Genomic DNA, 12385 nt, shown 5'->3' on the forward strand with positions numbered 1-12385 from the left:
AAAAGATTAAGTGAGTGACAATTTAAATAGAAGTATGGTGTACGAAACCGACAGAAACATTTGTTTTCAATAATAATGATGATGTTAATGATAAAGGCGATGATGATGACGGCAATAAGGATGATGAGGATGACGATGATTTACAAAATTACATCTGTTATGTTTCAGCATGATTGATAAGCGAATAAATGGCAATTAAACTTCTAAAAAAAATAATATAAAACCACACACACACACACACAAACGCACATTTTGCATCAGGTAGAAGACAGTGGCTAGAGCATCCTCCCTCTGGCAGTCCATGGCCACATCAATGAGAAGTTCCAGCTTATCAACTGACCATTTACTAACAAGCTGGCCATGGTGGTTCAAAAAATCTTGCTTTACAGGCGTGTCCAGAGAAGACAGGAGCCAGCCACAGACACTGGGAACCGCTGGACATCCCTAAAACAAATATGAAATACACCATCATATAGTTTGATACAATAAAAAGCTAATATTTGTGTGATGAAAATATACATTCACAGAGAAGGTGATGATGATTAGTGGTTTCTAAACAGTTTTCGTATCAACATAAACTGGTTATCGATGAATGAACACAAACTTAATTAAAAATTAAAACCAAACATCTCATTTTTATCCTTACACAACAAGCGGCAAGTTCAGCAAACAATGGATTGCTTAGAGAGACAGCAGCAGCCAAGAGACACCTCCATTGGCAAGGCATGGCCTGACTGTGGAACAACATCCTGAATACGTCATCAGGGGCCATGGACTCAGGCATCTCAGATTCTGAATATTTTTTGAAGAAAGTATTTTAAAAATTTATAAAAGGACTGGTAACGTGATATTTATAAGGGGAAAAAAGACAAAGAACTGAACAAGTGTGCATAAAAGGTGTCAGACAAAGCAAGACTGAAAAATATAAGAAAAAAAAAAAATCAGTCGACCTCCTGAGTTGAGGTCGACTGATTTTTTTGGGATGGTTTTTTTTTTCTTATATTTTTTATTTCTTGCTTTGTCTGGCACCTTTCATACACACTTGTTCAGTTCTTTATCTTATACCGGTGCCTACTCCTTAATTTCTTAATTAGATATTTTCGAAAAAAGGACAGATTGGTGAAGTTTAAAACCATTACAGAGGTGAAAATAATTTGATAAAGACGAGATTTGTGACAACATTTTCAATACAATATTTCTATCCATATCTTCTTTCAAGGCTACATCAGCATGACTCAGATCCCAAAATGAACCACCGATTAATGTTCCATATGTTAACTATTTCTAGCTGAAAAATCTTTCTCCAAAAGTATGGAACAAATTTGACAAAGAAATCAAAGCTGCCTCCGAGCTCAGAAATTTTGGGAAATTTTTTAAAACAATCTTATTCAGGCAGGCTTTTGAGTAGTAACAGTATTTGCATTTTTGTGTCATTGATAGTCTTTGTATATTTTGCGCCTTAGAGCACCTCGTGGATTCTGCACGTTATATATATTAGTATTACAATACACATGAACTGCTATCTGGATCAATTAAAACACAAAAAACAAAAAAGAATATTATTTTCTTGGATTAAAAACAGTAAATAAAATAAAACCAATCATACCATGGAATTCTGAATGTCTCAATCGAGAAGAGAATGAGGACAAGACAGGGGGAGTTTCTTTCACCTTCTCTTCCTCATCAGTGCTGGAGAAAGCTGGAATATATGAGAAAAATCATTAAAATATTATTAAACAAGAAAAATTCTGTTTGAAAAAAAAGGGGGTATAAATAAAATAAAAATAAAATTCCCTTTATTCATCCCCATGGGGAAATTTGTCTTTAGGGTCTATTCCAAGGGAAGACTGGAATAACCCAGGCATCAGCTGCAGAGCAGCGCTGCAAAGTGAGCTAGGGTGAGGTGACTTGTTCAAGGTCACACAGCACAGCGGTTGATCGAACACGGTACCTTCAGGTACGAAGCAAAGACTGTACCACTGAGCCATCATCATCATCATCATCATCATCATCGCCTTTTTCACCCTGGGTCAGGGTATAGGCCACAGACAAACAGTTTCCATCCTTCTCTATCCCGAGCTAATTTTTAAATCTCATTCCAGGTCTTACCACTTCTCTGTATATCAGCTTCTTTAATTCTTCTCCATGTTAAATATTCTGTCATTCCAGAAACTCTTCGGTCGCCCAAGCTAAAAAAAAGTATTTGGTTTGTCTGTCTGCGTTTCTGTAACAGTTTGAGTTTAACGGAAAGGGGTGTTAACCCTTTGCCAACTCCCAACCTGGAGGACTAGGTGACTCAAAAAGAGCAGGAGCGTGTTAAATCTTATTCGGTGTAATATCTCTTAATCCAAATAAATAATGGAATATCTACCATATTTCTGTAAAGAAAAAAAATTCATCCTTCTTAACCATTAGGTCCATGGAGCCAGAGATTATACAGGTTTCTATAGCCAGAAACGGACAATAGCAATTGCTTTCCATCCTTTGGATAAGATGCTAGTCCATCGCAAAGTACTTTCCAGATCAAACAGACCTAGTTACCCAATCATTGATGGGTCAGAACAAAACCTAGACTGCATCCGGGATCAATCTCGTCCCTACGTGTGTGAATCAAGTGCTTATCCAACTGGACTATTGGGAAACCCATCTAATATATTGAGAGTAATTAAAGAAACAGATTCTAAACCTCAGATTTTATATTGCAAATAGATTTTAAAAGTTTTAAGTAAAAGTCAACAGATCCATGCTATTTGGGAAGGATTAAAGAAACACATCCTATAAATTCTAAAGATTCTGCAACTCTGATTTTATATTGTAAATAGGTTAAAAACAAATTTTTTAGTACAGTTCTATGCTACTTGTAGTCTTACCAATGTTGTCGTTCTTGACACCGATTTTGCTGTAGAGAGCAGATCGCTGGCTGACATTTCTCTTTTCAACAGAAGCTCCAGGATTGCTGACAGAAGAGCTCACAGAGGAAGAAAGAGATGTAGAGGATATGAGTTTGCTTTCTGCATTGTTGAGAACGTAGTGGAGGTGGTCACGGTAATGGATGCTCTTGAATGAATGGAGAATGCCCTGCAGCTGATAGGATATGAGAAAAATTAAATTAATTAACGTGTGGTTAAATATGTGCGGCTATGTGGTCTTGCGGCATGACACTCGCTTTCGGATCGGAAGGTCATGGGTTCGAGCCTCGCTCGATGCATAGTTGAGTCCTTGGAAAAGGCTCTTTACTTACATTCTCTCACCGTACTCAGGTGTAAAATGACTACCTGGCGGCTAACAGTGTTATCTCTGAAAAAATTATAATATTACCTTACAGGCATCATGTCTTGTCCTAAATTTTAAATGTTGCTGTTGGACAGGGACCCCTTGTAAAATTATTTGAACATGTTTAGTGGATATTGCGCTATATAAAGGCTCAAATTTTTTAATTTTAAAAAATTATCACATGGTTAGGTGGATTTGGTAATAATTCTAAAAAGCAATAGAAGTTATATAAAAAAAAAACTGATAAGAAATCTTAGATATCAGCATCTAAAATTATTTAATCTTAATCTAAGAAGGGAGGAGTAAATTACTGATTTTGAACACCAAATAAGTTTAATTTTAAGTAGTAGTAGTAGTAAGCTTCGCAGTCCGAATGACGCTTGCTGAGAAAAGTGTGATTCAGTCATGGTCGATGAGTATAGCTTCTCTCTCCATCCATGTTGTTAATTGTTTCCATTGGTCACGGTCCCGGGCCAGAGTTTTGCAGGCTATCAAGATCTTGTTGTGACTTTAGTACAGAGGGCACTGCAGTATTTCTTAGTTCTTCAGGGATTAATTCAGCCTCATCTGAATCCAGAAATCTCTGATATGTAAAGATGTCCTGGTTCAGGGTAGTTACTATTGATGTTGGTGGTCTTCCTATATATGAAGGAAATGTTCTGTCATTGCAGTTTGGGCTGGGATGCTATCTTCTCGACGTAAGATGTGACCAAATAGCCTCCATCGCTGTTCTTTTATTATTGTACTTTTAATGAATATACGTATACATCCTTTACCCAACTGATTGCTTTAAATCTCATATTTATAGGCCCAAATTATTTTAAAGTAATTTTTGAAATATCTGTATCACAGGAGCTAAAAAGAAAAAGTTAAATTGGTAATGAAAACAACCAAAGCATGGCGTCATACTCTTCAAAGCAATCTGATGGAAATATCTGGATATTTTTTAAATAGCAGTTTAAAAACATACTTGGAAGAAATTCATTTAATCACCAGTTTAAAAAGAGAAACATCTAAAATACAAAGAAAAAGAAGAAATATATATATGGGTATTAAAATCTTTAAAAAAAAAAAAAAAAAAAAAAAAGGATGATGGAAAAAAAACAAAAGAAAAAAAAAGAAAGGAAAAAGGGAATGTTAAAAAGAAAGAGTGAAACTTTACTTGTTGTGTCGGGTACTGGTAGAGCTGCGAGAACCAGACAAACATGAGCCAATTATCAGCCTCAGCACAAGCCTTCAGGAAAGTAGTGCTCAATGGAAGGTGGAGGAGGTGGCACAGCATATTGATCATGGTCCATTTCTGACTGGCTTCAAAGCTGGTACTGGTGGATGTTGATGATGATGACGACGATGATGATAATAATGAATAATAATAATAATAATAATAATAATAATAATAATAATAATTATAATAATAATAATGTATTACCATGCTAAAATCCATATTCAATTGAGGAGAGAGAGAGAGAGAGAGAGAGAGAGAGAGAGAGAGAGGGAGAGAGAGAGAGAGAGAGAGATAGAGAGAGAGAGAGAGAGAGAGAGAGAGAGAGAAAGCGAGAGAGAGAGATAGAGAGAGTGATAGAGAAGATTGGGTATACTTCACGGTCGAAAAATATTCAATATGAAACACAAACCTTTTGAGATTTTCCTCTTTAATTTCATTGGCTATCACTGTTTGGAGTGACATGATCAATTTAGGACCAAAACGACGACGGCTTTGTATACAAGCTTGAAGCTCCTGGGCTGGTATAATATAATAAGAAAAAAATGATGAGTGATTCTCCAGCAATGATTTACAAGAAAACATTTTCTTTCTTTCCTTTAATTTTTTTTTTCACATCTAATATGCCTTTTCATTGGGGGTCCCAGTTGGTAGAGCATTCGCTTCACATGCAAAGGGACTGAGATCAATTCCAGGTGCAGTCAAGATTTTTTTCTGACCCCCCTGTCTAACAGAATTGATTGGGTAGTTGGGTCTGTTAGATCTGGCAGAAAGTACTTTGTGATAGACTAGCATTCTATCCAAAGGGTAGCAAGCAATTGCTATTATCCATTTCACACGATAGAAACTGGGATAAACTCTGGCCTCCAATGGCCTAATGGTTCCAAAGGACTACTTTTTATGCATTTTCATTGAAGATTTTACACCCTGATATTGAAACCATTAAGGAATATAATGATAGGTACATACCCACGGCATTGGCAAACAGTCTAGTTTTTTCTTTCCGTGTTTCCTCAGTATTGTGCGGGTTGATTGTCTTAATTTTACTGGACAGCAGGATACGACCAGCATGAACCATTGTTCTCACAAGGCCACTGTCTCTCCCTAGCATCTCTACAAATACTATACAGGCGCTGGTGACTCGAGGCTCTGCAAAGTTCTGAACTGCCACCCATAAACATGCTCCACAAGACTGGTTGATCCTATGAACAACAGAAATCAATAAATTGGGCTTTTTAAATTGAGCTTTTATATAGCGCAATATCCACTAAACGTGCTCAAAGTGCTTTACAAGCTGTCCCTGACCAACTGCAACATGTAACATATAGAACGAGACATGACGCATGTTAGGTGATATTACAATTTTTTCCAACAGAGACAACGCTGTTAACAACCAGGTACTCATTTACACATGAGTATGGTGAGAGAATGTGAGTAAAGAGCCTTTTCCAAGGACTCAACTATGCGCTGAGCGAGGCCCGAACTCAGGACCTTCTGATCCGAAAGCGAGTGTCATACCACTAGACCACATAGCCGCACAAAAAAGTACAGAGAGAGAGAGAGAGAGACAGAGAGAGAGAGAAACAGACATACAGACAGAGAGAGAGAGAGAAACAGACATACAGACAGAGAGAGAGAGAGAGAGAGAGAGAGAGAGAGAGAGAGAGAGAGAGAGAGATCAAAAATATATTCTTTGAATACAAAAATACTAATTTTATAAAGCTAGTAGGCATCTCAGTCAGTAGAGCACTCGCTTCACACACAAAGAAAGTAAGATTTTTTTCTGACCCCTTTGTCCTTCCAGCAGTGAGTGAGTGGTAGCTGGATCTGTTAGATCTGGTGAAAAGCACTTTGTGATAGACTAGCAACCTAACCAAAGGGTAGCAAGCAATTGCTATTGTTCTTTTCATGCTATAGAAATTAGAATAAAGTCTGGCTCCATGGGCCAAATGGCTCTGAAGGACTACTTATATAAAGGTATTATTTTGAGATGTCACTACCTGAGAATATCTGATTAAACCATGTACATTACAGCATTATTCTCTACAATATTCATGTTTAAAAATATGGGGAAAAAAAGAGAAGCTTTCTATTAGAGAATGTAACATACAACATTTTCTGATTATGTGCATACATTTCCCATAAGATTTATATTATAGATATGATTTGATTCTTTTAATAGTTCATAATAATCTTGAGAAGTTTTTCACTCGATGTCAGCTGGACCCTGGGGTTAAGTCCGTACAAAATTTTGATTAAAGTCTGAAGTCTCTTCAATCAGAATGGATTAGCTAATTTTTAAAAATATCCCGGGGGTCCTGATAGCTCAGTTGGTAGAGCACTGGCTTCACACCCAAAGGGACCCTAGCACGATCCTAGGTGAAGTAGAGATTTTTTTTCTGAGCCCCCTGTCCACCCACCAGTGATTGGGTAGCTGGGTCTGTCAGATTTGGTGGAAAGTACTTTGTGATAGACTAGTGTTGTATACAAAGGGTAGCAAGCAAATGCTATTGTCCATTTCATGTTATAGAAACCTGGATAATCTCTGGCTCCTTTTTATACAAATGCCAGTGAAACTAATCGAATTAGATGTAGACTGAGAAAATTGGACTATTACTTTTTAAATCTCTAGCTCGAAGACAAAAAAATGCGCTACCTTTTCTCAGATATTGATTCCTCTTGTTTCGCCAACTCATCAACCAGGAAAGCCAAGAAGGCATACATAGGTCTGCCCTGCTTGAGATAGTAGGTGAAGGCAAGCTTTTGCTGTGTAGGGACCATACCCAGCACGCTGGCATCAGAGAACTGTGGCATGGCCCGGGGGCTGTCTGATGGATGGAAAAAGAAGTCACTTTAAAAAAACAAAACAAAACAAAAAATCAAAGAAAGTTAAAAAACTTGAGCATTTTAAAAGCACAATATCCACTTCGTCTGCTCAACACACTTTACTTAGTATCTCTCACTCCTTTCTACTTGTTCTCTCTCTCTCTCTCTCTCTCTCTCTCTCTCTCTCTCTCTCTCTCTATCTCTCTCTCTCTCATCCTCTCTCTCTCACGCTCAGTCGAGTAAGAGAGTTTTAAAATTAAGTAGTGGGAGGATGTGGACAACGATTCTGTAGTTGCCATGTGAAAGAATGAGAATATTACCCCAAAAATATTTACCTTCTCCAGCAAGTGAATTGTTTGAATGCCATCCAAATAATCTCCTGATATTGAATGGAACATTTCCCTGAAAAATTAAAACAGAAGGACATTAACCAACGCATATTCTTGAAAATAAGTCAAAGTAAAAAACCCAAACCGCTTGCACAACTTCAATCAATTGTGCAGCCTCCATTCTAATATTTCTCGCAATTCTTCTTTTAAAAACTTTCCACAAGGACAAGTTTTATTTTTCCCCGTGACCATTTCACTGTATTAAGGAAAAAAACACACATATACATACACAAAAATAAATTTAAAATTATACATACAAAAATAGCAACAAAACAAACAACCCCCCCCCCCCCCCAAAAAAAAAATATAAACGAATGAACCCCCCCCCCCCCCCAAAAAAAAAAAAAAAAAACCCCAAACAAAACAGCACCTCAAAATGTCTTTAAAATTTGCGTATTCATAAAGAGTACTTCCATGATAGTTTGCCTTCCTCCAGATGCATTGCAATGACAGCTGTTTTTCCAAATAGATGATAAAGAATCAACCAAATATAATGTTTAAGTCATACAACGGTAGGATTTGCCTTCAAAACCACTCATTTTATTTTTTTTTAAACTATTCCCGCTACTGTCAGGTAATAAATAAATAACGAAAGACAATGTGGGATCATTTATAATGTAGTACATACGCCTACATTCATCATATACGATTAGACCAATGCCACTCTTAGGTGGGGTTTTTTTTTTTAATCACAGAGCCTTGTTTATAAAAACAATCTTTAACACCACATGATGACATCAATCCCATGAGAGCCCAAATTCCAAAACTAGGCGGTTAATGTAGAAAATTTTACTCTTGAACTGGCTAGAGTTAAACTGTACTCACCAGCAGAAGTTGATATACTGTCATCTTTGGTTTGGCAGCAGAGTTTGGATTCTCTGGTATCAAAATTGACTTCAACTTTGGATACTGCTGAAGGTATTTCTCAACAGTTTCAGAATTGAGGACAACATCATCCTGTTAAAAATTTTGAATGGTTCTTCAACTAAATCAAAACAATTTTGTAAAAAAAATAAAATTTTTTTTATTCATTTAACGAAAAACAGTGGGTCATACTCTCCATACACAAGAGATATTGATTTTTTAAAATTCAACCATTTTCTAAGCCTCTGACTTTTCGTTGAAATTTTAGTAACAGTGAATTGTCTTCGGACATGAGTTACTTTGTAAGTTATTTTTAGATCATAATCTTTCAAGCCACAGACTCATTAAAAATGCATGACTTTGACCGAAATTTAAAAAAAAAAAAAAAAAAAGAAACCAAAAGAATTACATCAAATCATAAAGAAGTAACTTTTGTATAAGCATAAAAGGTGACAAATCCTGCTTAATTTAATTGCTACTAAACAAGTGAGCTATTTTTTTTTCCTTCTTTCACTTAAAAAAAAAAATGAGTGAGAGAATGTGAGTAATGAGTGACTTCTACATATTTGATATAATGGGTAAAACAAAGATCTGGGTAAACTCCCCTAATTTGGTTTAACACCCACTGGTCTTTAGTGATTTCCTGCCATTTCTGTATATATAATTTTGTTTTTCCCCCTGTGAAATTGTCTATAGTATTTTTAAATTCTAAACTTACGCTATTGTCTTCTTTTCCCTTCCCTTGTCCTTGTTGTCCTAAAGTTAAATTTTGTTCTGTGAGAAGGGTTTCCTTCCTCCCCGTCCTCCTCTTGTTATCGGTCGCCATCTGCTCCCCCCTCTGCTTTTGTGGGTTCGGGATGGTGAGGGGTAAGGCATCCTCCCTTGACCATTTTTTGATTTTCCATCAAAGTGGAACATGCCAGGTTTTGTCACGGCTTTTGAAAGCTTGTGGGTATCATTAATTGTCTTAATGCTTTCGTCTAAATTATCTCCAAAAAAGAACTCCGTCGATGTGCTTTCTTTCGGTTTGCACAATTCTCTTCATTCTTCATTCTTCATTCAGAAAAGGCTTAAGTGCTTCTTTTCTAATTTGGCTGCAATTCGTATATACAGCTGATCCCACTCTTAACAAATCCGTGACTAATGGAGTCATTGCTTTTACCTCTATTACCCTCTTATTGTCCTTTTCCTGGCTCCTTTTAACTAAGTCGCTCAGCAGTTTAGCCGTTATGGTTAAACTTTTGCTCATTAACAATTGAATGTTATTGATCGTCGTGTCCTTAGATTTTGCATAAGTAGGCAGTATACGCCATACTTGAGGGTTAATTCGAGGGACTCTGAGGTTGGGGGTGTTTTTAGGGCAAAGGTGTTTATCCAACACTTTCTTGATTTTTTCCCTGTTGACATTAGCGCACACTCCATTATTGACTATCTTTGCCACAGATTCGTGAATGTCTTCACCAAACGATTCCGGTACATTAAAAAACTGTTCCAGTTCTTTTATTTCATTATCAACTTCATCTTCGTCCTCACTTTCTTCCACCTCTTTTTCTTTCTCATCTTCGTATACCATATCATTTTCGAGAATCTCTAATTCGTCGAGGTCGCTGGTTGCGGTTATAGTGTGCGTGACTTTTCCCCCCTTTCCGATCTCATTCAGCTTTCGTTTCTTTGACGCCGGTTCACTGGAGTCGTGATTAGTTATTAATAGTTGCGTCAGTGACTTGAAGCCTTCCACAATTAGTTGTCCCAATTCCGAATTTGAGGCGTGGGTTTTAGCGTGGGTTTCCTTGCTTACCAAATGTGATGGCCCCTCATTAATTGTTTCATTTCCAATTGTTTTTGTTTTAGGTTCTAATTTTCTTTTATGGTATGTTCTACTGTCTTTTTAGCATTCTCCATATTTACCCCTCTTTTTCTCTCCCGCAGGAGAAGAAATTGGGTTTTTTGTATGAGTTAACACTCCCTCAGGAGATGTTATGGAAACTGTTTTAGTTTTCTCCCCCGCAGGGGTAGAAAGTTCCCTATTCAAATCTTCAACTTTATCTGGTTCCATTGTTTATTTGAAGTAATTAGAATTTTTTCCTCAAAAGTTTAAATCATTAAGCACCACTTTCAGTGTTAATAATATGAGTTAACACTCCCTCGGGAGATGTTATGGGAACTGTTTAAGTTTTCTCCCTCGCGGGGGTAGAAAGTTCCCTGTTCAAATCTTCAATTTTATCCTTTTATTCGAAGTAATTCTTAAAAAATTTTCCTCAAAAGTTTAAATCATTAAGCACCACTTTCACAGTTGTTAATAATATACTCCACTGGGAATTGATATGTCACAGGTCTAATAACAGATTAAAACTCCAATAAGAATAAGGAAAATTAACACAATGGTTTGCATTAAATAGACAAAACAAGACGCGTCCAGCCTTCTTGACAGTCGAACGTGAACTGACAGTCACGGCGTGATTCTTCATTTGTAACCCAATTCGGAATTGGGGTACGAGGTAGAGTCAGTATCACAGAAGGCTTAGCTGTTGCTGTGTGTAACAATTTGAGAGTTATCTAAGTTCCTTTTCTTTTTTGTTTCTCTCTTATTTTTTCATTAAGTGAGCATTGATGTGATATTTGGAACGGAGGCGGAGGGGTGGGGGGGGGGGGGGGGGTGCAAATTATAGTAATGCACATAAACCCCTCAATTTATAAAGTATGTTTACCAAGTTTAATGGTTAAAATGTGGGGTAATTAAAAACAAAATGAAAATAAGTTACAAAAAAGAGAAATTTACGCGGTCTTAAAAATGATTAAGCTAGTAACTCTAGAGTGTCATTTCACCTGTTTCATGTAGCTGAGTGTGGCAACAGCAGCCATAATCTGCTCCTCATTCAACATGGCTTCAACAGTCATCAGATTGGACGGAGATGAGGACCAGAGGTCTGCTGCAGCCATTTGACTGGCCAGTAACACGCCTGATGTATCTAAAGGTAAAGAAAAGACCATTCTAATTGTTTTCCAAGTGGTTGGTGAAACAATTTGCATAAACCTAATGATAACATTCTAAGACTCTGAACAATGAGAATGGAGGTAGTGAGGAAGAGGCATTGCCGGATCACTGAATGTAAGCTTCAATTTAATATACGACAACAGATAAAATGGACGTTTCGGGTTTCCCCTTTATTAACAAAACAGGATGAATGAAACACTACAGATGAATGAGATAATGTGGTATGGCGTTGTTAAGGTGAATAAACAAAAACATGATGGGCAGGAAATAGTATGCTCCTTTGTAAGAAAGCACGAATTAAAATATTTTGTTTATTCATCTTCATATCTGTTTTCGTATATTAAATTGAAGCTTACATTCAATTTCACATTGTTATTTATATCTCCGAGCTTCGAGCAGCACCATTTACATTACAATAGCCAAAGCTGCAATATTTGATAGCCTGGCAGGTGGAAGATATTAAATGAGCCAAGTCACAGTGCTCATGCTCATACAGGTAACACATTAAGTCAACCAAGGGTCACTGTCGGCCAACTGGTATCATATATAAAAAGTTAATCATGGGAAGCAAATTGTAAAGAAGATTTCTGGTGACTCACATCCTCACTGTTCTGGGCCTAAAGAAAGTAAAAATTTGAATTGAAAGATAACATTTACCTGTATTGACAAATTATTACAAATAAATGGTTACTAACATTGTGCAGAAAGACATTGACAATTTGCAAAAATGGAAATAGAAAATGAAAAAAAAATTGAATTTCATCAAAATAAATTTATAGAATCAAAAATCACAATATTTGATGAAAAAAAAAATCT

The 12385-nt window shown here is 36.6% G+C and overlaps 1 protein-coding gene across 2 annotated transcripts in view; it reads right to left on the bottom strand.

The window, feature by feature from the left end:
* Positions 1 to 12385, bottom strand: part of LOC144964945 (spatacsin-like) — a 55654-nt gene that overhangs the window by 25952 nt on the left and 17317 nt on the right. For both annotated transcript variants that reach the window (XM_078899754.1, XM_078899755.1), the window contains exons 16-26: positions 11401 to 11543; positions 8536 to 8667; positions 7657 to 7723; positions 7152 to 7323; positions 5465 to 5697; positions 4908 to 5016; positions 4436 to 4595; positions 2871 to 3084; positions 1607 to 1699; positions 647 to 792; positions 250 to 444 (exon numbers count right to left, since the gene is read on the bottom strand). In XM_078899754.1, the coding sequence (XP_078755880.1) occupies positions 250 to 444; positions 647 to 792; positions 1607 to 1699; positions 2871 to 3084; positions 4436 to 4595; positions 4908 to 5016; positions 5465 to 5697; positions 7152 to 7323; positions 7657 to 7723; positions 8536 to 8667; positions 11401 to 11543 (1664 nt within the window). The remainder of the gene's footprint in view (positions 1 to 249; positions 445 to 646; positions 793 to 1606; positions 1700 to 2870; positions 3085 to 4435; positions 4596 to 4907; positions 5017 to 5464; positions 5698 to 7151; positions 7324 to 7656; positions 7724 to 8535; positions 8668 to 11400; positions 11544 to 12385) is intronic.

This window comes from Berghia stephanieae, chromosome 2, assembly GCF_034508935.2.
Source record: "Berghia stephanieae isolate SIO BIC M18660-M18661 chromosome 2, UCSD_Bste_1.3, whole genome shotgun sequence".
In the NCBI taxonomy this organism is placed as follows: domain Eukaryota; kingdom Metazoa; phylum Mollusca; class Gastropoda; order Nudibranchia; family Aeolidiidae; genus Berghia; species Berghia stephanieae.